Source organism: Sorex fumeus, unplaced genomic scaffold (genome assembly GCF_029834395.1).
Source record: "Sorex fumeus unplaced genomic scaffold, SorFum_2.1 ptg000007l, whole genome shotgun sequence".
In the NCBI taxonomy this organism is placed as follows: domain Eukaryota; kingdom Metazoa; phylum Chordata; class Mammalia; order Eulipotyphla; family Soricidae; genus Sorex; species Sorex fumeus.
Window position 1 is genome coordinate 46,202,682 of NW_026606064.1, and position 27,443 is coordinate 46,230,124.

At 40.7% G+C, this 27,443-nt stretch overlaps 1 protein-coding gene across 2 annotated transcripts in view; it reads right to left on the reverse strand.

The window, feature by feature from the left end:
• The window catches only part of SMYD3 (SET and MYND domain containing 3), an 853,166-nt gene that overhangs the window by 167,399 nt on the left and 658,324 nt on the right, over positions 1-27,443 (reverse strand). For both annotated transcript variants that reach the window (XM_056133094.1, XM_056133103.1), the window contains 3 exons: positions 12,735-12,802; positions 10,886-10,988; positions 2,223-2,333 (listed from right to left, as the gene is read on the reverse strand). In XM_056133094.1, the coding sequence (XP_055989069.1) occupies positions 2,223-2,333; positions 10,886-10,988; positions 12,735-12,802 (282 nt within the window). The remainder of the gene's footprint in view (positions 1-2,222; positions 2,334-10,885; positions 10,989-12,734; positions 12,803-27,443) is intronic.

A 27,443-nucleotide genomic window follows, 5' to 3' on the forward strand; every position in this document is an offset into this window, starting at 1 on the left:
GACTTAAAAGATTGGCCCTCCCAAAAATAAGAGGATTTCTGCTTTTAAGTGGGACTTTGATATTATTTTCTTTTATTATTATTTTTCTGTCTTCAGACTTAAATGAAAACACTGGTTCTTTGAGATCTCAAGCAGGGCCACATCTAGTTCTAGCAGCTCTCCTAGGTGCCCACTTGCCGACTATGCAATCACATAAGCCAAATTTTTATAATACATCTCTAGACACACCACATACACACACACATCCTATAGGTTTTCCTTCTCAGAAGAGCCTTACTATATTATTGAGTAAAATTTTCACTCAAAGGAGGAAAGAGAACTGTTTTAATAGATGTAGCAGTCCCTGTGGCTTGACTAACACAAATTCATTCATAGTGCCTTCTCCCTTACTATCCTCTGGGGTAAAAATCTAAAATGCCAAAATGACGATTTTTATGATATTTCTCTTTTATAACTAAAGGTGATCATGTGACATAGTTCTGACAAATATGGTATAAGTACACGTCTTGGTGGAGGGATGGGTGTTGGATCATTGTATGACTGAAACCCGATCATGAACAGCTTAGTGACTACGTATCTCATGGTGACTCAATTTAAAAAATTAAATAAAAATAAAAATAAATTTTAGAAAAAAGTAAAATGAGAGGCAAAGTGGATCTACTACTAATAGCTCACCAGATTCAATACATTTTAGTGTAAGCCTTTGCCATTCACAAGCATAGCAGGCATCCACTTTGGATATCTCCCCAGACTGAATCTGGAATGACAGGCAATGAGCTAGCTTTCCACCTGGACTGGGAATGTTTTGGGAAAGCATCTCTGCTTGTCATCTCATAGCAGACCCCCAAAGTTTTTTTTTTAAGAAAAAAATTCCCAGGCGCCTATATTATGAGAACACAGAGAAAGTCAATGACCTTTCTTCACCAGTGTTGGCACGAGAATTCAAAGTGATTATGGAGAAGAACGAGGTACATCAAAATATCTGGTTCTTGGGGTTGCAGCAAAAGCACAGTAGTTAGGGTGCTTGCCTTGTGTACAGCTGATCTGGGTTCGATTCCTGATATCCCATATAGTCCACCAAGTCCTGCCAGATGTAAGTAAGCCTTGAGTACCACGGGGCATGTTCTCCCCAAAAGAAACAAAATATTCTGGTTCTCAGCCACACATGCTAGGGTAAAAGACAGTCATATAGAGAAGAGAGCACCAAATAAAGGGTGTTGGGAGGATCCTCCCAGGATCGGAGAAGCATGCTGAAAGTAGACTATAGACCAAACATGAATGCTACTCAATGCCTCTTTTGCAAACCACAACACCCAAAAGGAGAGAGAGAACAGAGGGGAATGCCCTGCCACAGAGGCAGAGTGGGATGGGGGGGATGGGGGTGAGAGGGATACTGGGATCCGTGGTGGTGGTAAATGGGCACTTGTGGAGGGATGGGTATTTGATCATTGTATAATTGAAACCCAAGCACAAAATTTGTAAGTCTACAACTGTACCTCATGGTGTCTCACTAATAAAAAAAAAATTCTGGTTCTGCCATTCTTCCTTAATCCTCTCCTAGAGGTTTATAGCCCAACCATTCTGAACTCTGCTTCTTAATTTATTATTATTGAGTTCAAGTGAGATAAAGATTATAAAAGCATTCCAACAAATGTAAAACACTTCATAAAAGCAAGATTTCACCAGATACTCCAATAATGTATACACTAAGAATAAAGAAGTTCTCTGTGAGGAAACTAGATTATGAAGAAAGTTCATTTATTATCTTTATGGCATTTATTCTTTCTTTCTCAGAGTAACAGATGCTAGATAAGTGATCTCCATTGATTAAGTTTTATGGTGGTAAGCCTTATAAAACAAATTTTTTATAAGTAAAAAATGCTTAATATAATTTGGTATGTTCTTTACTGACTAATAGCTGTTATTAATCATAATGTAACTTAAATTTCCTGTTAGATTCTCTAATAACATTCTGGTCTTCAATATCCTTTTAATTACATGTTTATGCCTCCATTCCCTCTAGGCCATAGGCTTCATGAATCTCACTGCTTGGTGGGTGACACAAGTTCCAGGAAACAAAATACATGCACAACAACACATGAATTATTACCTGCTTCTGACTATGCACTGAAGGGCATTATCATTTAGATAAATGAAACAGAAGCAAGTATTCCGAACAACCCTTGAGATACAGCTCTGAAGACTGGTGGCCTACAACATACCTTGTCCTTGGTTTGGCAACGGAAACAGTCACAATCAAAGCAGTATTGGTCCCTCAGCTGCTTCCGGCGCTCCTCACTGGTCATCAGCATGTCCAAGTAGCAGATGGTGAGCTGGAGAGGCCAGAAAGAGGCAAGATCATGTTTTTCTTTTATGACATGGTTTTCACAAACATTCCTTTTTAAAAGAAATATTGTAATATTGCTAATTATACACATATACATATTTGTTTTGGGAATGCATACCCAATGGTGCTCAGGGCTTACTCCTGGCTCTGTGTTCAGGGATCACTCCTGGTAGGCTCAGGGAGTCCATATGTGGTGCTGTGATAGAACCTGAGTGAGCTGCAAACAAGGAAAGTAACTCTACTGGTTGTACTATCTATCTGGCTACGATAATGCTAGTTATTAAAGTGAAATATGTTTCCATTGAACACCAGGAAAAAGTGTGAAGACACTACTTACAGTATGCAACAATGAAATGTAAATCTTGTTTGTTTGGGGGCTATACCCAGGGCTTACTCCTGGCTCTCTACTAAGTAAACACTCCCTGATGGGTCTTGGGAGACCTCATGGGGTGCTGGGGATCAAACCTGGGTCAGCTGCATGCAACACATCTTAACCTTTGTACTATGTCTCCAGTTCCTTGAATATATAATTTTTAGTGTTTATCTTCTAGTCTTTGTAATATGGTGAGCATATGTATATCATATATTCATTTTAAAGAACTGGAATCTTACCTTTTATTTATCAAACATTAAAATATCAAGAGGTGTTATATGTTTAGTATGGTTTGGTAATAAACCATAGGCAATCAGCCATAGGCAACGAGAGAAGCCAAATTAATCCTGGCAATCAAATGAGTGGCAGATGATGTAGCCAGATTGCCTTTAAATCCTAATCAATTTCATAGTTGCCTCATGGAATTTAGGGTCAACCAGAATTAGTATTGCTGAAATCAGGAGACAGTTCTCTTACTTGCAATTAAAATTTTTAAGGTGGATTCATTTCCAAATAGGGTAATTTTAATGACAGAATGCAATCATTGATAGAGGCTCTTAAAATGACTTCCTTGAATCTTTTTAATATGATAATTTCAGACTTCCTTGGATGGTGATAGGACATAGGTAAGAGAACACAACTCACAAATTCCTCATGTTTCTCTCTAGTCCTCAGATGCCACTTAAAGACAAGGCCTCCAAACAACAATATGATATGTGTACATTTATCATTTAACTGAATCTCTGTCTCTCTCTGTTTCTCTCTCCAGCTGTGCTTACTCCTGGCTCTATGCTCAGAGATCACTCCTGACAGTGCTCAGGGGTTCATGTATGGCACTGTGGATTAAAATCATTGTCAGCTGAATATAAGGCAGCCACCTTAACCTGGATACTATCTGGAGTACTGAAAGTCACTTTAAGACATACAGCTTGGACTGCCTGATCCCTCCATTTTAATCTGCTCCATCTCAGGAAGAGTCTTACCAATCTCAGCTGACGGCACTTTGTCTTTTGTGCTGTCCAAAGTAAAACTTCAAAGTCATCTTTGAGTTCTATTTTCTTTCATTTATCCATCTAATACACCCAGACATTCTATAGGGCCAATGTTAGAAAACATATATATGCAGAAATAGCTTCTTTCCACCTTTTCTGTGTCTCTCAACCTAGTCTGAGCTGCCAGCACCTCCTGCCTATATAAAGCAAGTCTAGCAAAAACTGGCCTCCTGCTTCCTGCCTGGGATCGTTGTACTCTGTGCTCTGTGATCACTCATAAGTGCTGTGAAATGAAAACAGGGTTGACTATGTACAAGGCAAGTGTCTCACCCAGACTGGCAACTGTCCTATCTCTCCAGCCCAAAATGTTACCAAAGAGTTTTTGTTTTGTTTTGTTTTATGGGGGGTTAAACTAGGCAGTACTCGAGGCGCTCCTGTCGGGTAGGGCATTTGCCTTGCACGCGGCCAACCCAGCCAGCCCAGGTTCGATTCCTTCGCCCCTCTCGGAGAGCCCGGCAAGCTACTGAAAGTATCTAGCCCACATGGCAAAGCCTGGCAAGCTACCCATGACGTATTTGATATGCCAAACACAGTAACAACAAGTCTCACAATGGAGATGTTACTGGGCCCGCTCAAGCAAATCAATGAACAACGGGATGACAGTGCTACAGTAAACTAGGCAGTATTCAGGACTTATTTCTGGCTCTATACTCTTATCACTCTTGTCAGGGATCACTCTTGGCAGTGCTCAGTGGACAATATGTGGTGTCAGGGAATGAACCAGGATGAGCAGCATGCAAGGCAAGTTTCTTAACACTATTACTATCTTTCTGACCTACAACCACAACTCTGATTAAAGCCTGATATTCTTTCTACAATTACAAAACTGCTTCTGGGTCCCTTAGGAAAAAGAGCTTCTTCAGGGACTGCTGCAACACCATCAAAATGGAAATACTCAGGAAGGCTCCTGCTAGGTAATATTTTATGACAACTGCGCTCCTTCCAATGAGACCAGAGTCAGTTTTAAATGTTATAACTTTTTCTTTGCCTCATGATCTTGAAGCTGCACTGCTGCAGAGGTATGACAGGCTAACAAATAAGGCAAGAGTATTTCCAAATTCCAAATACTTGCAAACTAACTTTTAAAAACATTTGCTGGGAAGATATATGAGCTCAGAGGGCTAATGTACATGGAGAACAAACAAGAGCCCTAGATCCCCACACAGTCTGGTCCCCAAAATACCTAGCTAGGAATAGCCCCTAAGTACTATGGGTGTGATTCATAAATAAATCAACCAATCAATCAATGAAACAGCTTCTTCATAAATTTGGGGAGAAAATATGCATTCATCTTATATAGACTCCTGGGGTCCCAGTTTCCATAGATGAGGTGAGATTTGAAGTTGATTCTAGGACCCTAATTTTCAGTCCAATACCCTATGGCTCTTGGTCATTCACTCCAGCTATAAGATCAGATCAATTTGCAGTAGTTAGTAGTCACTGTTAGGTGATCATAATGTGCCCATGAGAAGCCAATGAATCCAGAACTAACTGAAACAGAGAAATAAGCTTAACTCACCCAAGACTTGATTACAAGGGGCCAAAACTCATGAGTGATCATGCCAGACAGTGAATGGGCAACAGGAGACTAGTTGTTTCATTTAACCCCAATAAGTGGATTCTTATTGCCTCTCTCAGAATCCTGTAACTGCCTGGAACCATTACCTGGACTAAGCAATGGCTTTCAAACTAGCTTCCCTGCTGTCTTCAGCTACCTATCATGTTCTAAAGTACTTTTAGGGAAATCTTCAGACTTGTAACTAATGCTGTCATTTTTCTGTATGAAAGTTTCTACTGATAGTTTCTCACTACCTAAGGTATAAAGAAACAAAGGTTTGGGGGGCATGAGGGGGAGGGAGGCAGTGAGAGAGAGAGAGAGAGAGAGAGAGAGAGAGAGAGAGAGAGAGAGAGAGAGAGACCCCTGTCTGAATTGAGAGTTTGGAGTAGGCCCTGACACTGTCTGTTGTGGGTAAAAACAAGTAAACAAAGCTTCTCAAACAGATCTGTTGAGGCAGGGATGTGATGCAGCAGACTAGCATTTACCTTGCATGTGTGAAGCCCTGGATTGATCCCTAGTACTGCACAAACAAAAGAAGTAAGCAAAGTCAAAAACCCACTGATTTTTCTACCTGTGTTTTTAGCCTCAATCTCTCCCCCTGCATCCTTAAGGTACGTAACAGTGATCAACATTGGTGATCCTCGAAAACTATGCAGCCCTGCAGATGTACAAAGCATCTGCAGTGCATTCACTAGCCAATATACTATCGCCATATCAGCTTATGCTTCTTCCTATGAAGACCATCTTCATCCCCTTTGAAACTCTTTTATGCTTTTGAAGATTGCAAAGTACAAGGTTTCAAGGGCAAAAAGATTTTACTCATAGTTTTAGAGAAAAAGGCATAGCCAGATTACTACTTGGAAATGACATCCAAATGGTTATGTTAGTCAAAGATTAAAAAAGAAAAACCTTTATTAAAGACTCACTGACTCACTAGTTTTAATGCAGACTGTATTCACTAAATGTAAACCTCATTTAGTGGGAACATATATATGTAACTTGGCCATTGATCAGTAGATGGTTTAATGGCATAAAACAAAAAGTGTATTAAAATATTAATGCCACTGACCAATGTCTTGCTATTTCAGTGAGGCACTTACAGGAAAAATAACAAATCATTGCCAACATTAATTTCATGTAAGGAATTGGCTGGGTATAGAATTTACTTGAAATTTTACTTATAGCTTACTTGAAATATAGCTTACTTGAATATAGCTTACTTGAAATTTTCAAGGCAAAATGAACCCCTTTTTCCATCAAGCACATCTTTACATTATGTATAAATGAGGAGATTATAGAGTCCTTTGCATCTCTGGAATTATAGGATCTGACTTTTATTTCATTTTCTACAAAAACTGGTTCTGAACCTTACAAAGTTTGAAAGATCCCACTTTCTTTTTAGGGAAGAACCTACCAAATAGTGCTCAGGGGGTTTCTGGAGGTCATTCCTGGAGATTCTCTTCCAACTGCACTAAGTGTAAAGGCTCAAGATTGCATGGCCTCTCAGTCATGACCCTCAGTGTTGGGTGTTTACCACAGTGGTGTCATGCTTTGGGGACCAGATGAAGCTGGGAATTAAACCAGAATTGCCACATTCAAGGTTTGCACCTTAACTACTATAATCTCTCTCCAGCCAAATATCTCACTCTTCTCTCTAAAATAAAACTGTTTCTCTTTGCCAAAATCTCATAGCCAGTCAATTTTCAAATCTGTTAACTTTGGTTTCAAAATATTATATATTATACTCCAAATCTTCCATCACAAGCCATCACCTCAATTCTCCCCGACTTTAGGTTGTCATTGTTACCTCTTCCATGGACTATTGCATCATACTGATTCTATTTTTTCTAACCATGCTTGCACAAGCAAAACAATCTCATACAGTTCCTTTGCTTGAAAACGATGCTCATTATTCCTTTCTACCCCCAAGCATTCATTGTTTTCTGTAAACAAGCCATAGTTACAGGCCCTTCAAATGAACTGAGTTCCAGACGGGCACTGGCAATAGGCATGGGATCCTTGGTCTAGACTCTGAATGGGGCCTCATTGGCTGTTTACATCTCAATTCTTCAATCTATTGCAGTGAATTGTTTCTGCTTCTTGAACAATCTCTGTCCCTTCTCCTATCTTACCCAGCTTTAACCTATGGATTATTTAAGGTCTTTGGAAACTATGATAGATTCCCCCATCCCTGCTCCTTACTGCCACATGCTCTGAACATTTAGTGGGTGGGGTGGGAAATTTGGACCATACCAGAAATCATGCCATAGTCAGGAATCATTCCTGGTGGTGCTCAGGGGACCATTTGCAATACTGGAGATTGAATGAGGGTTGGCTGCATGCAAAGAAAGAACCCTACCCCCCACGCATGCTATCTCTCAGACCCAATGATTTGAACTTTTATAAATGGTCCTGCTGAAAGCAGCCAAGGTTGGCTCTGTGAAAGAGTAATGAAGGTAAGAAATTTCCATGGTGAGGCTGGGGCTGTCTTTCATATTACTTCCTTCATGGGGCCCATGGAACAAACCTGAACATTGGTGTTAATTTCAAAATTGCTTTAAGATTGTATTCTTTCACTGGTTTACTCTAGCAAGTCTCATTCATTCACTCAACAAACACAGATCAAGGATCTTCTGTGATTACTAGAACTTGCAATCTGCATTCTGAGGGCTCAAATCTCAAGCAAACAAGCCAAAATTGTGTGTTAGAAATGCCCTCTGAACAATCCCAGCCAAAAGACAAAGCTGATGTTATGAAGTGTTATTGCTGTGCTATTGTTCCAGCACTGAAGCATTTTTCTATTTCCAAAATTAAAATTTTTTTTCCTCAGAGATCTCCCTTACAGTGGTATTAATTTCTTCTATGACGTTTTTACCAATTCCTAAATTTACTTCCCTATCCAGATTAACTGAAACAACTCTTTCCACAACAAAAAGTAATTAGCTTTCTTAACCTCAAAATGTCTTTTTTCTTGGTTATCCCTCTTCCTTATTTCTGCCCCCAAAGAGCAGGTTTTAAAGGAAGAGGGTGACATTTAAGAGTGGGTTTTCCAGAGCCATTAACTGAGCAGGGGCTCAAGCAATCTTCTTCAGTGATGCAACACTCTTACACAATGGACAACTGTTTCATCTGAATTGTTAATAGTGTTCCCTGGTGAGAACCCCCCTCTGGCTTTTTATAACACATTCAACTTAAAAAAAAAATAGTTAACATCCAAATGCAGAGCAAGGTGCTAGACACTAAAGGAGATATAAAAATCAGACATAATTACCTGTCCTCATGAAGCTTGCAGCTAACCAGAGCAATCAACAAATCAGTCAGAATAAATATCACAGACACATTAATACCCACTGTCAGGGAGATCTCTGAGGAAAAAAATTTTAATTTGGGAAATAAGAAAAAGCTTCAGGGCTGGAGCAATAGCACAGAGGGTAGGGCATTTGCCTTGCAGCGGCCAACCCGGGTTCGATTTCCAGCATCTCATATAGTCCCCTGAGCACCACCAGGGGAAATTCCTGAGTCCAGAGCCAGGAGTAACCCCCATGCATTGCTGGGTGTGACCCAACAGGCAAAAAAATAAATTTTCTTCATAGAAGAAATATTATATTTGAGAGGGTCTTGAAGGTAACGTAAGATGGGTAGAAATGGTAGGTCAAGGATGTGGCTCAATGGTAGAGCCTTGCACGTAATGTTATGGGTTCTATTCCAAGCATGATAAAAAGTAGAAAAAAATAAAAACTGTTGTTAGATAGAGGATAACAGCAGTGAAAATGTCATGCCACAAGACAAGGATAATTTATATGGTAATTATTTTCCAAACAAGATGGTATAAGGAGTAATCATCTTTTGTTGAGAATTTACTCTGATAAGTACCATAAGAGAATATATCTGAGTCTGCAAGGCTTGATGCTAAGCAGAACTATTTTGTACAAGGCACTGGAAGAAGATCCTTGTTGTTACAGAGGTAGAAAAAGAAGGAAGTAAAAGAGTAAAGGAAGTAAAACAACCATGAGGCGAGATGGATTTTTCCTCCCTCAAATAAATGAAAACCAACCAAAACTGCCAAGTCTAGAAAACAGGTACAAGAAAATTACTTTTATGTTTCTAAAAAATTCCAAGCATTTCTTAATAGCTTCAGTAGTTGCTTATCATATCATCCTGGTTTATAATGTTTTGTAAAACATGATTTTGATCATCAGTAGCACACCATCATCAACAATAACAACAACCGTCATTTCTCAATTCGCAAGTATTGTTCAAAACAGTGGGTTTCCTTCCTTACCAGCCTTGAAGTCATACAGGGCCCCAGGAAAAAAAATCTAAATTCTTATATTTTGAGCTATATCCCAGTGTACTTAGTACAATGGTTCTAAGAACTGGTAATTTAATAAGTGGCTACATAAGAGACAGTTTATTCAGTTGAAAACCAGTTTGGAGCAAGTTTTATCAAAGGCAAATCCCTGTCTATATAAAATATGGTACTTCTGAGTTTAACTTGTTATTGGCTGAGTGCTGCATAAAAGTAATAAAAGCTTATGATACTCTGTTTTCCTTGCAATAAATATCCACTTTAGGAAATTGGAAGGCAGAAGAAACTGAGTTCTAAAAGGCATAAATATCTATAACCCAGAACTCAGCAAGGATTTAACTGCAAAACCTTGCCCAGGTTCAAGTTTTGCAGCCTTAGAATGGCCCATCGGAAGCTGCTCAGTTTTCTGAGAAAGTTTCCAATGAAGAGGCTGGCTTGGAAGTCTGAAATACTGAAAGGGTCAAAGCCAGCTCACCACTGAAGGTCGCATCCCTTGTCCTCTATTCCCTTAGCATTTCTTGCTTGAACAGTCATCCAGAAATGCTGATAGGTTTGTAAAGGCTCAGTGCTGACCTGAAAGCAAAAACTGTTTGCTGTCTTACAACCAGAAAATAAAAGTCACCTTCAAAACGTGATTAGTGGCCTGAAGAGTGAGCCAACCCCGGGGACTTCACTCACCAGCTGGGCTGCCTGCCCTGAGCAAGGAAGGACACGTGTCATGATAGGTGAAGGCTGCTGAACTATCAAGTGCACATGGTCTATGCCCTGTTTCCTCTCTTCCACAGATATGATGGGGACTTGTCATCATTCAGGAAAAGAGTGATTTTAAAAAGAAGTCAGCCCTTCTGTGTATTGGGGGATTGCTGACTTTCAAGTGGTACCCAGAGGCATGGGGAACAACTAGGCCCCACATTTCGATGGTTGGGCAAGTGATGCGGTGCTGTTTATTCCAGAAGTGTTTGGAGGTCCATGGAATATTGTGGTTCCAACTTGGAGGACAATGGGATTTCGGGATTCCAACTTGGGTCTTGGCACATGCCAGTCATACACCTCTGACTGCTGAGTTAACTTGCCAGACCCCAACCCATTTTTAATTTGGGAGAAGAATGATGGGTGAGTTCAGAAAAAGGCATTTGGGAGCCTTTTCTTGAGTAGAAAGACAATGATGAGCTATTCCTCAGGCACAGCTGGTTTTAGGGAAGGGCTGAAAGGCAAGATAAGACAGAGGGAATCACAGGTCTCTTACCTCCTCTCCGGCCTGGATATCGCGGACTGCACGCAGTAAGAGGTGGGGACCATTGAACACAATTGAACAGTTGGGGTCACAGCTGTGATTGAGCAAAGACATGCTAGAGGAAAAAATGGTGGGGGGAGGGGAGATTAGCACGGCTCAGTAGTCAAACCTATACATTTAGTAAGTGCAGTGGGCAAAAGACACTTTAATTTGCGGGAGGGGGCCAGGTAAGTTGGAAGAGCTCCTGAGGCTGTCACAGCATTGTCAAGAGCTTATTTCATATAAAGCCAAATACTCCCCAGTGGCAGCTAAGAATGGCAGTCTGTTAATAAGAGCATTTTCTAAGTCTTACTTGTGGGGGTTGGGAGGTGTTGGGGGGAAGACAGCAGCCCATGAGGCTGGCCAAAAACTGCCTCACAGTTGTGTGTGTGTGTTTTTTTTTTAAATAATCTCTGACACAAAAGGATGCAGCAGTAATCACTGCAGCCAAGATCCTCCTGACCTTTCCCACACAGGATCTCATTTGTTGAGCTCCTTTGCAGGAATTGCCACCTTTGTTAGAACATGTTACAGCTACATGAAGAATAATTAGGTGCACTTCCTCTAAAAGAAAAAGCTGAGGTTATTTTGCTAACTAGGTCCTGACGCATTCTGGGCCAAGGCCCAATCATTTCATTTCCTTGGAAGCACTTAAAAAAAAAAATACCATCTGTGGAAGGGAAAGAATTTAAACTGCCACCATATTTGTAATAATAAATACAAACACTGTGAGCATTTATATATATTTAAAGCACTGTGTTAGCACTTGAACATGCTTATCCAATTTAATCACCATGTTAATTTTATGACAATCATTTATAGATGAAAATGCTGATACATGAAGTGAAGTTACTTGGCCATTGACATGCAAGTAAGTAGTAACTGAATTTGACCCTGAATTCAGCACTCCTTAATCTGAACCATTCTATGTGACCACTTATTTTCTTTATGAGGGCCCTCCCTAGCGGTAGTCAGGGGCTACTGGGGTTATAGTCAATAGTGCTCAGTGGTACCATGCAATGCTGCAGACTAAACTCAGGACCTTGAGCATATAAAGCATGCACTATATGACCTCTCTTAGTTATATCTCCCTTGTGATATAACTTTCTAGTTATATCTCCCCAGTGCCTATGTTACTATTTATTCAGAACCAAGACTAATATCCCTGGGGTTATAACATATGCTTTAATAACACAAGGTGAGTCCTTAGATTCACAATATAAGAAAGGCTGTGTTAGCATTTGGACCCTAAAAGAATAAAAACAAAATGAGACTAGGAGCATCTCCGGGGTTCAGGTGGCAAACTCACCTAAAGTTCAGTGATAAAGGTCACAGCAATCATTAGAGATAGCGCTTCAGAGGGCTAAACCTTCGCAGTTTCTTGCTTCCCAAAGAAACTGGTTTTTAAACACACTAAATTGCAGCCAAAATGAGCCCATTGGTTCAGTGCTGTGAGTCTGGTAAAATAATGTGATTTGCTTTGGAGGTTGGAAAATCAGATCAGTGAAGAGGTGGGGGAATAACCAAATCTCAGTCTGATGATTTATTTAAACCCATAATTCTCAACTTCTCCCCAAAGTTCCTGTGAACAAGAGTTTGTGTCTGATGTCAGCCTCTTTGCTAATGTCATAGTATATAATGTGGGGTTGTAAAATCATTTTCTTTAAACTTAACATTTTCCATTTTCTTATAATCTAGTTTTGGGTTTCAAGCACCAATATTGAAAGCTTGCAGAAGATTTTCTAACTACTCCCAAAAGTTGAAGGACGTCGGTGGGAAATAATGTTGTTTCTTCCAGTAAATGAAATACTGTCCACTGTACCTCGGATATAGGCCAACCCCGACTTCCTGCATCTCTGCATTACAGATGGAGAAAGAATTGCAGATCACCTGTAAAAACAAGAAGAGAAAACAGGGATCACCAGAGTCACCTAAGAAACTGCATGAGCAAAAGAACACACATGTTCCAAATAAAATCCAGGAGTTTTTTAGCAGTTCCTGTAAAAAAGACTCAGGTGAAACACGGATATGTTTCCATTTGCCAAAGAACATATCTGGGACACATTTTTCTTAATGTTAAATAGTTTAGTGCAGAAATACCTATAATGTGTTACACACTCATCACTTAATCACTTAATCACTTAACTTCCCGTTAGTCGTCGATTTGCTCGAGCGGGCGCCAGTAACGTCTCCATTTGTCCCTGTCGCGTGCTAGTGTAGCCCAATGGCATCTATTCGCTCCGGGAACATGAAGGGCCTCAAACCGATCGTTCATGATCTTGATGAAGAAGTCTGACCATCTGGTAGATGGGCGGCCACGCGGTCTTTTGACATCCTGTGGAATCCAGTCGGTAACAGCTCTAGTCCAGCGGTCGTCTTTAAATCTCATTACGTGACCAGCCCATCTGATTTTCGACACCTTGGCAAATGAGACAGTGTCCCTGATTCTTGATCGTCAACGGATATCAGAACTCCGGATTCTTTCTCTCATTTGAGTGAAACGTGATATTCCAAGCATAGCTCTTTCTATTCTTCTTTGGGAGACCTGAATAGCGTTCTCATCTTGTTTGCGTAGGGCCCAGGTCTCTGAGGCATATGTTAATGCAGGAAGAACAGTGGAATCAAAGAGATATGCCCGGAGCCGGAGGTTCTTCGTCCTCTTAGCTATTTCTTTGCGGCCACGCGACACATCATAAGACACTAAATACCCATCTTCCGGAATTGTCGTACCGTATTTGATAGGGTTCAAATATGGTAACACCTACAAGGGTGATTAGAGGTCGCCCCAAAAGCCTCTATCCCTCTCGGAAAGACTGGCAAGCTACCGAGAGTATTCCACCCACACGGAAGAGCCTGGCACGCTATCCGTTGTGTATTCGATATGCCAAAACCAGTAACTACAACTGGTCTCATTCACCTGACCCTGAAGGCTTAACCGACATGGCAGCACTGAGAAGGATGAGAAAGGAGAGGCCGACAAAATCTCAAGGCCGACCTAGGCTGCCACAACGAAGGCAGACAAAAATGATCGTCCGTACTTTCAATGCACGTACGCTAGCATCAGATGCATCCATCGAGGACCTGATGGTACAAGCGCGAATGATCAAGTACGACATCATTGGTCTGACCGAGAAAAGAAGGCACGAATCTCACCATGCCGTTTTCGACACTGGAGAATAATTGTTCCTCGGAACATGCGATAAAAGAGGTGTTGGAGGCATCGGTGTCCTTGTCAACACAAACTTGGCCAAGAGCATTGATTCATTCGAATGCCTAACAACCGGAATCGGATGTTTACATCTGAATAGATGTGGCTCACTGCCTGCAGTTTCTATCTTCGTTGTCTACGCACCAACATCTCATTATGATGAAAGAGAAATCGAGAAGTTCTACATGGAGCTAGAGAAGACCACACCTTCTACAAGATCATTGTGGGTGATTTTAATGCCAAGATAGGACCGAGAAGATCAGCTGAAGAACTTCACATCGGGACCCATGGCCTAGAATGGAACGAACAGGGTGAGAGACTGTCTGAGTTCATCATGTTGACTAAGACCATTCATGGTAACTCACAGTTCCAGAAGGCAGAATCTAAACGATGGACATGGGAGTCTCCCGGTAGACGATTCCACAATGAAATAGACCACATCATATTCAATCGACGGTTTTGCCTGACCGATGTCGCTGTTGTCCCAAAATTTCGAATGGGATTGGACCACCGTCTCCTTCATGCAAAATTCTACTTCACAGAGCGGGGAGAAAGGGCTGCAAAGTTCAAAAAGAGAACTCCCAGAATGACCACCAACTGAGAACTCTTTGGTACTATTGCGGCAACATGGGAAGATGCCATTGTTGACAACATTGACGAGGAATACGATCGACTGGTTCAGCACCTCCATGAATGTGCGAGGAACGCCAAGAGAGAGATAGCCACAAAAAATCGCCTGTCTTCGAAAACTCTTGAGCTAATTCATCAGCGTGGTTTGGCGCATGCCTCAGGCAACCGCCAGCTAAGGTCCGAGCTTGCAAAGCAGTGCAGAGATGCAATCAAGGAAGACCTCAAAGAGAGAAGAGCAGAAGTACTGGTAGATGCAGCAGAAGCCGGGAAAAGTATTCGTAACGCCCGCCTGTCCTTCGCCAACTACAAGACCAAGATGACTGCCCTCCGACATCCTGATGGATCCATCACATCCTCCAGAATGGCAATGGAGAAGATAATCCATGACTTCTACTCAAATCTCTTCGATAGCCATGTCCACTTGCCGACATACCAAATTCCACAGGATGGATATGTTGTTCCCAACGTTCTCCCTTCCGAAATCCGACATGCCATTTCGTCGGTAAAGAAACAAACAGCACCTGGCCCAGACAAGGTCAGACCTGAACACCTGAAGAACCTGCCGTCAGTACTCATCAATACACTGGCTTGGCTCTTCACTCGCTACCTGTCTGAATGCAAGGTTCCGTCCCAATGGAAAACCAGCAGGACCGTACTACTGTTCAAGAAGTGAGACATCCATGACATTGGCAACTATCGCCCGATCTGCCTATTGTCTGTCATCTACAAGTTGTTCACTCGAGTCATCCTAAATAGGATTGGCAGAACACTAGATGAAGGACAACCATGCGAGCAAGCCTGGTTCCGCAAAGGATTCAGCACCAGCGACCATATCCACACGATAACCAAGCTCATTGAGGTTTCTCGGGAGTTCAAGATGCCACTCTGTTTAACATTCATTGACTTAAAGAAGGCCTTTGATTCTGTTGAGACGGAAGTGGTCATTGAAGCCCTAGCCAATCAGGGCATTCAAGCCCAATACATCAGGCTCCTCCGTGAGCTGTATTGCGGATTCACTACCAGGATCTCACCATTCTACAAAGAAGTGATTGTTGATGTCAAGAGAGGGGTGCGGCAGGGTGATACCATTTCACCGAAACTCTTCAGTGCCACCCTTGAGAACATCATGCGACGACTGGAATGGAAAGGAATGGGAGTGAAGATAGATGGGCGGCAACTACACCACCTCCGCTTTGCTGATGACATTGTTTTAATAACACCAAACATCAGCCAAGCGGCACAAATGCTGGCCGACTTTGACTGTGAGTGTGGAAAGGTAGGACTACAGCTGAATCTTACGAAGACAGTGTTTATGAGAAACAGCCTCGTTCCTGACGCCCCATTCGCTCTCAATGGAACGACCATCTCCGAATGCAACAGCTATGTGTACTTAGGTTGAGAGGTCAACATGACAAATGACCTGGCACCCGAGCTGCGCAGGTGGAAGAGAGCGGCTTGGAACGCCTTCAAGAACGTCGAAGAAATACACACTCATATAAAAACATAATACAGAGACACTTAGGTCTTAAAAGTTCATTCAATTCTCTCCCCCAAAGTTACAGTTGGGTTAAATGTCAATTTTTTAAAAATACAAGTAATTTATGTTGATAACTAGATTACATTTCATCATAAACTATGATGTGCTGATACTGCGAGAGTGGAAGGGTGGAGTGTTAGGTGAATTAGTTTATTGGTGACTTAATTCTTGCCCACAGGGGGCTGAAGCAATAGTACAGCAGGTATGCAGCCTTGCATGCAGTCAGCCTGGGTTCAATTCCCAGCATCCCATATTCCCCCAAGCATCACCAGGAGTAATTCCTGAGTGCAGAGCCAGGTGTAACCCCTGAGAATTGTGGGTGTGACCAAAAAAACAAACAAACAACAAAAAAAAAAACCTTGCCCACGGGAAAGGTATCTAATCAAAATAGGCAATATATTAGGGAAGCTAAGTGTTGGAAGTAGCGGATAAAAGAAAATCCCTAACCAGTCTGTCTCTGTCTCTCTCACTCCTACCTTCCCGCTCCTTTTCCCTCTCTCCTCCCCTTACCTATGCCCAGACAGACAACAGCACCAGGACCAGGTAGGACTCCTATAGTCAGATGGTAAGACAGCAAGATCTCAATCATGCTCACATGGCCATGGTGGAGACGAGGAAAGCCAGTGGAACAGGGAGCCACTACTCCTAGAGAGACCAGGTGATGTTACAGAGAAGCAAGTCTCCCGACCAAGGGGACAAAGATACAGATAACAGATTTCAGATACAGCTGAAGATTTCAGACTAGGAAAGTGTACACTGAATAGAGAACAGTATAACAACAACAGTATTGTATATCAAAAGTGAACAGACCATGAGGGACAGGACAGAGGATGCCATACATGAAACTGAGCATCAAGAAACAGGATGAGTGATGTCAGACACCGGTACACAAGAGGCCTGGGCATTAGGGAGGGACCTGGACCCATACACTAGAACTGTACAATAAACTAGCTTCTTTTTTTAAAAAAAATATTTTATTTATTTATTTATTTATTTATTGCCCTTTGGGTGACACCCAGCAATGCACAGGCCGTGCCCGGGGGACCACATGGGATGCTAGGAATCAAACCCGGGTTGGGCTGCATGCAAGGCAAATGCCCTACCTGCTGTGCTTTCACTCCAGCCCCCGATAAACTAACTTCTTAAGTTTCTGAGTTTTGTATGCAAATCTTTCATATAATTATCAAGGACCCTCATACTGTAACAATTTCATTCCAATAATACTGTAATAGAACAGATCGTATCAGCAATATAATATATATCAGTGATATACTATGATAGACTCAACTTATCAGCATTTTTATAAACACTGCCTGCAATTTCCAATAGTGCAGTGTAGGATAGTACACCATCAGCAGCTTGTCTTTTATTCCTAGGAACAGTGAAGTTGGTGATTCAAGCTACTGAAGACCACAAACTCAAGAACAGAGTGTCTAAGTCCTGGCCACTTATTAGTGCCTTAGGCAGGTGGTGGGATAGAGCAGAGAAGGAAAAACAAAACAAAACATGTTCTTTCCTTTATGGAGCTTAAGTTCTGGTGGAGAAAGACAGAAAGTAACTCGAAAAAAAGTCATGTATGTATAAATACAAAGAAAGAAATAAGATAAAGAAATAGAGGGGGAAAAGCGCTCAGGAAAGCTCTTTAGGACAAGGACGAGGAAGAGAAAAAGAAGGAGGAGGAGAGGTAGAGGAAGAGGAAGCAGAAGGGAAAGGGAAAGGGGAAGGAGAAGAGGAAGCAGGAAGAAAGGAAGGAGGAAGAGGGGAGAAGGAGGAGAAGAAGTAAAGAAAAAAAGAAGAATTATTATCATCATCATGTGTGGAAATGCCCATGTGCATTTTCAAATGATGGGAATCATGATTCAAGGAACGTGTAAAGGCCCTGGGTTAGGAGTGTTCTTGGGTATAAGTAACAGCAAAAAGATTGGTGTGGGAAAAAAAATAAGCCTACAGAAGAAGAGGGGTACAATATGAGATCAGAGCGGTATTTAGATCACATAGGGGCTTAAGATCAAGATCAGATATTATTGTGCATGTTAAAGAATGTCACTGGCTAGATTCTGTGCCAATCAGTGAATGGATCTGACTGCTGTTTTGAAAGGATTACCCTGGCTAATCTGTAAAGCGTGGGGTAAAGAGAGGAACAGTGGAAATCTAGTTAACATTAGGAGGCCAACACCATAGTCTAAGGGTGCAGGAAAGTGGCCTAGATGTTGGTAATGGAAGTGGAGAGAAATAGGTGGCAGAGCCAACAGGATTTACTCATGAACTGCTTTGGGCAATGAAGAGAGTCAAGGGTAACACTTGAATTCTTTGCCTGGACAAGTAGATTACAGTTGCTATTTGTTAGTGTAAAGGAATAAGCTTGGTGGCAAGGAGCTGGGAGGAGTTCAGTGGTTCTGTTTTGGTTCTGTTATGTTTGAAATGGCCTATTGAATGAGCAACTGGAGTTCTGAGGAGCAGTTAGGTGGGACAAAAACGAACAAAGTCAAGGAAGAAAACAGAAGAGGCTACTATAGACTTGAGATGAGCCCCTCTCAACAAATGGATGCTGACTTGCTCTTACAGTTTTTGTAAAGGAAAAAGCAGCAACAATGAATTTCTCTAAATCAGGTTTATATGAAAGAACGTCAAGTATAAAAAAGCATTCAGTCCTTGGAGACACTTCCACAGTTGCAAACAGCTCTTCTACGAAATCTAGTAAACCTATCATGATTTGGCTTTTTCTTTTTTCCTCTAAAAGTCTGATAAAACCTGTTTAAAATGAGAAAGTAAATTGATGTAGTTATATTTTAAACACACACTGGTTAAATTGCTTTAAGGATACATGTTTTATATTAAGTTGCAACAGTCTCTACATATTTATGTGTAAAATGGATGGTAAAAAGACAGGACAATGATCCCATATTTTCTTTTTGAAACTTAAAACGTTATAAAATTATTTGAGAGTGAAAAACGTTTCACACATTTAAAATTGCACAGCGCGGGGTGGGGAGGGGGAAGAATAGCCATGGGGTAAGGTGTTTGTTTTGCATGTAGCCAACTCCTTGATCCCTGATACCATATATGGTCCCCCAAGTACCACCAGGAGTGAACCCTGAGCACAGACAATTGTGGCCCCAAAGAATACAAGAACAAACCTCCCCAGATAACTAAAGCAATTCTGAGAAATAAATATGGAAGGTATTGCATCCCCTGCTTTAAACTATACCACAAAGCTATAAAATAAGCAAAACATTTTGGGACTGTATAAAAGCAGACACTCAAACCAGTAGAATAGAATTGCAAGTCCAGAAGCAAATCTTTCTATATGTAGATAATTATTTAACAAAACAATATGATGCAATAAGCAGAGAAAGGGAAGGAAATTCTCTTTAACAGATGTTTTTGAAAAAACTATTAGCCACATGCAAAAAAAGCTGTAACTTATAATATATATATATTATACAGTAACAAGCAAATCGATGAAAAATGGGAGGACAGTGACAGTGACAGATATACTATATTTTACAATGATTAATTAAAAAAATGGATAAAAGACCTTATTTTAGACCCAAATCTATAAAATGCAAGGAAAACATATACAGAACTATTATCTGCATTTCAAAGATTCAACATCATTGGCAAATAAAAGCAAATATAAATAAATAAAACTACGTTGACCAAAAAGTTTCTGCACTATTAAGAAACTATGGTGAAAATAAAAAGATATAACACTAGTAGAAAAGAAAATTTTCACATCATACATCTAACATAGAGCTAATAGTCAAGACACATAAAGCATCAGAAAATTCAACAACTAAAAGCAATCTCATCAAAAAGTAGAAATAACGTGGGGACAAAATGATACAGTGGGTACAGTGGGTAGGGTGTTTGCCTTGCATGCAGCTGACCTGGTTCAATCCTTGGCATCCCATATGATCTCTGGAGCCTACCAGGAATGATCCTTTTGTGTCAGAGCCAGGAATAAGTCCTGAGCTTAGGCAGGTGTGCCCCCCAAAACAAAACAAAAGAAAGAAATAACAGCTGAATAAATACTTCCCAAAGACATACAGATGGCCAACAGGCATATGAAAAAAGTGTTCCTTATCACTGATTATCAGGAAAATGAACATCAGAATGACACTGTGGTATTAAATTACACCAGTAAGAATAGGCTATATCAAGAAACCTGGAAACAATCAGAGCTGGCAAGAAAAGTGAAAAAGGAACCTCCATTCACTGTTGGTGGGAATAAAATCTAGTTCAGCTTGCATGGAAAAAAAGTGAGAGATTTCTCAAATAAATAGAAATATATAGAACTACCTTATGATACAGTAATTCCACTCCTGGCATCTATCCCAAGAATACAGAATCACTAATTTGAAAACATATGTGAACTTCAATGTTCCTTTGAATGCTATTTAAGATAGCCAATATCTGAAAACAGCCCAAGTACTCAACAAAAGACAAATGGATAAATTTTGGCATATAAACACAATGGAATAGTACTCAGTTATAACACAAGATGAAACTTTGCTTTTTGCTATGGCTTAGATGGAGCTAGAAGACATCATAAGCAAAATAAGCCAGAAGGAGAAAACCAAGTGTCAGATAATCACATTCAAATGTGTAATACAGAGAATAAAACAAGGGAATAGACAATGGCCCATTATGAAACAAGCCCTGGGGCCAGAGCACTAGAACAGGGGGTAGGGCAACTTGCCTTGCACACAGTTGACCTGGATTTGATCCCTGGCACCTCACATGTCCACCTGAAATGAGTCAGGACTGATCCCTGAGCACCTCCAGGAGTGGCCAAAAAATAAAACATTTAAAAACAAACAAACAAACAAACACCCAAATCCTAAGGTCCTACCTAGGTAACTGAGTTTACCCAAAAGATTGGGAAGACAGGTTGAGGGTGATCTGGCTGCAACATTTGTCACCCAATTGATCACCAAGGTTGATTCAGCTGATCTGGCCGACAAGGTGGGTGTTCTCTTCCCTTCTCACTGCCCCATGTGCATTTCTCCAGAAGCTGCAGGCTCAGTCAAAGAGGATGGTCTTTCCGGAACAGAGACAGACCATTCTTTGGCCAAGGGTCTATGAGTAGCTGGATGCCCCTGCTAGAACCTCCAAATAAGTTCTCAAGAATTGGGAAGTCAGATGGGGTGTTATGGGCAAGAAAGAACCTAGGGAAAGTGGTAAAGAGGATAATGGCTTTGTGGTGGCAGGTGAAATGTGATAGTAACGCACATTCAAAACACAAATATTAATACTAGTGTCAACCTTCATCGATTTTCTCGAGCGGGCTCAGTAACGTCTCCATCGTGAGACTTGTTACTGTGTTTGGCATCTCGAATACATCACGGGTAGCTTGCCAGGCTCTGCCGTGCGGGTGAGACCCTCTCAGTAGCTTGCCGGGCTGCTGCAGCGATAGCACAGCGGTAGGGCGTTTGCCTTGCACGCAGCCAACATTGCCAACTCAAGTTCAATTCCTAAGCCCCTCTCGGAGAGCCCAGCAAGCTACCGAGAGTATCTCACCCGCACGGCAGAGCCTGGCAAGCTACCTGTGATGTATTTGATATGCCAAACACAGTAACAACAAAGTCTCCAATGGAGATGTTACTGGGCCCGCTCAAGCAAATCGATGAACAACGGGAGGACAGTGTCAACCTTAATAACCTCAATTTTAAAAAAAAAACAGGAGTGAGATCCCTAACATAAACATGTCCAAGCAAGTAACATTTAAGAAATGTGCATCCCCTGGGAGCACCGTGGCTGAGTGTGGGAGCACTCCAACTGCAAGCTGAGCCACCAGCCACACGACAGCCCTGGGGTCACTGTAGTAACAGGAACATCAACTGACAGGGGAAAGGCAGAAGGCTTTTCTCTAAAGTGTGTTATTCTTCTTTCATATAAACTGATGTTTCGTTAAAATTTTTTTTCATAATTTGCTTACAAAACTTAACATATATTAAAGTTTTACCTCCAAGGGCCCTTGCAGGCTTAGTTAATATTTTTCCATATATATGATGAGTCAACTTGAGTATTTTCTGATATTTTGTCCCCACCATTGATCCTTTCTTTACCTTTTTCTGTTTATGCTTTTTTAGTCAGCCCAGAAGAAGGGTTTGCTGTCTCCAAACCAGAACAAGGCAGCAGACTAGGAGGGAGGATCAATTTACAAGTGAAGAGGCAGAGTTTCTTACACTACGAAGTCACAAATCCTAGGATTCAGGAGTGTTTCTGAAGGTTTACAATAGTAAAGATGGTTATGGCATCTGCTTCCATTTCATTTTTTAAACAATAAATGAAACAGTTACTACCATCTATTTTTCCTTCATCAGGAAGCAGCTGCAGAGCCTCTTTTTGACCAGTGAGCAGTCTTGAGGGGGTTGGAAGAAAAGATTCTGCTCATGATTAGGACAAGAGGTTTCATTGCTCCATGGCTGGTCCTGTGGCAGTTTGAAAATAATTTTCCACTATTTCTCTCTCATGCCATACTCTTTGCAAAGCCACAGACAAAAGGCAGTAGCAAAAGGCCACAGGCAAAAGGCAGTAGCAAATATGTTGGAAGACAAGTGAAGAAGGAACATAAAAATGATAACTGTATCAATTTGACCTAAGTGCCTCCATGTAATAACTTTTATGTGGTTGAAATTCTTATAAAGCACCTCAAGATGTCTCTAGTATTTAAAAAATGGCAGAAAGCGAACATATAATGAATATATAATCTCCCTTTTAGCAGATGGCATGAAGACTATTAAAGTCTCTAGCGTGTTATTTGAAAGGTACTTGCACCCAGCCACCTAAAACATTCTCTCTTATCTTGTCATTTAGAAACAGAATGCTAAAAATCAAAAATCTAATATAGTTGGTTTCTTAATGCTAAGCATCAAGTCATGAAAGCATAATATAAAGCCCAAGTCAAAAATATTCATTTAGGAGCTGGAGAATTAGTACAGCTAGACAGGCACTTGCTTTGCACATGCCCGGCCTGGGTTCAATTTCTGGCATCCTATATGGGTCCCCTAAGCACCACCAAGAGTAATTCCGCAGAGTCAGTAGTAATCCCTGAGTATTGCCAAGTGTAACATATATGTGTATTATTGTTATTATTATTATTGTTGTTATTATTATTATTATTGTTATTATTATGATGATGATGATGCCCGTTCAAGCGAATGATGAACAATGGGAGGACAGTGCTACGGGACACTGCTACAGTGCTACATAATAATGATGTAGGCAGGTAGATAGGGAAAGGCCCTTTGCAATGAAACAAAGTTTCATGGAAGAAGAATTCTAGGAATGACCCACCTTGTGGACACAGAAAACAAAAACCTGATAAGACCATCCACAGACCCTTGAGAATATAGGCCTCCTCCCCTTGAAGTTCCTCAAACCTCTGACCTCTCCCTTAATCTGATTAAAATGTGATCCAGCCCAAAGAAGACCATCACCACTCCCTGGTAACCTCCTTAGCAACAGACTTTTACCTGGGAAGAAGCTTCACATGGGGGCAGACTGGCCTTTAAAGGCCACCTTGAACAAAGGAAGGGCGCATATGCTGCCCGAGCCCATGTGCTTCTTGCGCCCACGTGGCCGAGTACATGTGTTGCCTGAGCACATGCGCCGTCCGCATCTCCTTTCTTGAGATGTGTACTTTCGTGCTTTCCTGTCTAATGCTGGGATGGGTGTAGGGACTCTCTCCGCCCTTGGAGAAGCCCGTGTTCTCTCTTGAGTACATTACTCTCTCACTCTCTCTCCCTCCACACCTAAAAATCCTCCAAATAAAATCTATTTACTTCACTGCTTGTCTACTCCTGAAATTCCTTTCTGCGAGGCGAGACAAGAACCCAATAACCCTGGGTCCCGGGTGGCAGAGGTGGGTAGGGAGAAAGTGACCATCTTTCTCCTCCCCACTTCACATAAGTCACCCGTGGGGCCCACCGACATCAATAACACATATATAAGTATTAAGAATGAAAAAACCCTATTGGATGGGAGAAAATATTCACATACCACACATCTGACAAAAGGTTAATATCCAAGAAACAAAGCACTCACAAAACTCAACAACAGGATAAATAACCCTATGAAAAAATGGGGAGAAAAGATGAAGAGACATTGTCTCAAAGTAGACACCCAGATGGTAAACAGGCATATGAAAAACTGCTTATAACCACTGGTTATCAGAGAAATATAAAAAGTAACAATGAGATATCACATCACACCACTGAAAATGGTCGATATCAAAAGTACCAAAAAGGACTGGAGAGACAGTTTAGGAGGTAGGGAAGGTGCTTTCCTTGCAAGCAATGGACCTTGGTTTGATCTTCATAATTGCATATGTTAACTCAGGTCTCCTGAGCTGCATATGTTATCCAGGAGTGACCTCTGATCAGAAAGCAAGGAATAAACCCTGAACACTGCTGGGTAAGGCCCTGACCTCCCCCCTACTGATGTCTGCTCCCACCAACTCATGCTGCAAAAGAAAAAGAAGATCAAAAACAACCAGTACTGAGAAGGATAGTGTTTTTCCACTAAAAACCTCTCATTCACTGATGGTGGAAATACCATCTGGTTCCACCTCAATAGAAAACAGTACAGTGATAGGTGATTTCTTTTAAAAGATGAAGATAGAATTTCCATATGATCCAGCTATTCCATTCCTTGATATCTAATCCCAGAAATACAAAATCATTAAGTCAATAATGTTATATATATATGTATATGTCAATAATATATAACACAGCTATGTTTATTGTGGTTCTACTTATAATTGCCAAGATCTGGAATTAACACAAGTACCCAACAATACATGAGTGGATAAAACAATTGTGGCAGATAATACATATACACATATAAAATGTATAAATATAAAACTCAACTATGAGAAAAGATGAAATCTTGTCTTTGTGATTACTTGGGTGGAACTAGAGAGTATCTGGTTAAGAGAGTCACATTGTAGATAAAATGCTTACTTGTAGATGGGTGCAAAGCAAGGAATAGAACAGAAAAAAATGCAGACCAAAGAAATAGAATAGATAATGTCCACTGAAAACAGACCCTGAGATTCTTCCAGCAGAACTTAGTCTGACAAGCCAGAGAGGTGAGGTGGAGAGCAGAGGAACTAAGGACAGTGGTGGAGAAAGATGGTACTCTAGAGAATGGGTGTGTGCAGTGTACCTAAAATATTAATATCGTACTATGTAAAGTATGATGACTTATTTTATAAATATTTACAAATGTAGTGATACATATGCATTTTGTATGACTAAGAACAAATTAATCCATGCACACCACTGTTAAAAGGAAAAAAATAAAATTTATCTTTAAATAGTAAACATATTAAAGATTTTATAAATGCATTTATAAGCCAAGTAAAATAAAAAATAATTTTACTTGGTAAAATTTCCTCACCTCATCCACTACAATCATATATATGAAAATGTACCTTTCCAGACCCTGGAAAATTCAAAATGCTCTACTTCCACAGCTATATTGGTGTCACATTTTTTTTCTGTGGTTTCAAGTAGCGCATGTTAGACATACAAAATAGTAATGACTTACTAAGGCAAAGTCATTATCCAGGCCAGTATCATAAGTGTGAAAGTCGCAATAATAAAACTGTACTTCCTGTTTTATATCTCCTCCAAGGTCAAATTAGCACAGTTAGCAAATGAGAATTCACAGAATGAGGTTCTTTATGATGATATGTTTGCTTTCTTAAATCCACCCACATTTTCATTTTCCATAGAAGTTGTTACACCTTAAATAATTGTCCTTGGTAATAAAAATCATACATGAATGTGCTCACAGTTCTTTCCTCAAGGATACCACCTGGCATTTTACTTCCTTAAAAAACATCAGAAGAAAGAGCACTTACTACAGATGTCTGTCAAATACATATAAAAGTATAAAACTCTATAACATGATTTCTATTGTTTAATTTTCCTCCCACATCCTGCAGCTCAGAACTACTATGATGGTCTTAAATAATTTATTACAGAATAGAGTTGGTTTCCATAGTGCAGCTATGAGCTTTTCAGTTTTTTTTCACTTAAGGATTTCATTTAGTCATGCTCCTATCCAAAAAGTTTGTATCACAATGAGCTCAACTTTCTCTCGTAGATTACACACACTTAGGGATTCTTTTGTTCAACACGAATTTCCATAAATGTTCTCTTACATGATCATCTAGTTTTATTATTCTCTTTTCATGCAATTGGAACAAAAATCCACCCCAGGCAATGCCAGTGTTCTGTACTATAATTTGTCTTAGTTCCAGCACCAAATTCCTAAATGAAGTATGCTAAGTGGTATGTATCACCTGACTGAGACTGAATTGGATATAGCAGAGTGTGACTCAAATCATCTGTGTTTTTCCATCAAGTTAATGGAGAAAAGAAAACTACAGAAAAACGTGCATATGAAAGACAAAACTGAACACTAACCAACTGCTTCACATAATTCCCAAATGAAAGATAAATTCAAGTGTGAGCAGAGGTTGCTCTATGTAGAAATCAAGGTGAATATTCTCTCCAGGAGAAATTAAGGCAGCTAAGGGTATGTCATACTGATTGCACTTGACATCTCGGGGAACAAAACCCCAGAAGCATATATTTTCGCAATCTAGCCCATGAGGTGTGCGTGACTCATCGACAAGCTGCATGGGCCTGCAGAAGGGTGTCAGCGGGACAAAGCTTCTGGCAGGCAGTGGCAAAAAGTGAAGAAGCATTTCAGGGGTCAGGGTTCAGCCCTTCTGCATTTCCCGTGTGTCCCAGATCCCAAGACACTATCTGATGAGCCATGCGGGCAGGAGTTCAGGAGGAAAGGACACCACAGACCAGAGAGCTGATACTTGAATGATTCGATCCAGTCAGTGGCTGTAAGAATCAGATTCTAGGTTCAAACTCAAATTGAGCTCTGCTGCATTCAGAAATTTCAAAAGAAGTAAAAGATAAAAGGATTCACAGCTTCACCATTTCTTCCCCCAATACCCCACTTTTTTTCTAGAGGCAGCTCATAATATGTTTTTCTCCTTTCCTCTAATCACTGTTACAGAGCCAGAAACACAAACCAGACTGGTAGGATTTCATAGTGACGACATGATTTGATCATCTGTCTTTACTTCTGGTGCCATTTGACAATTAAGAATCACAGGGAGG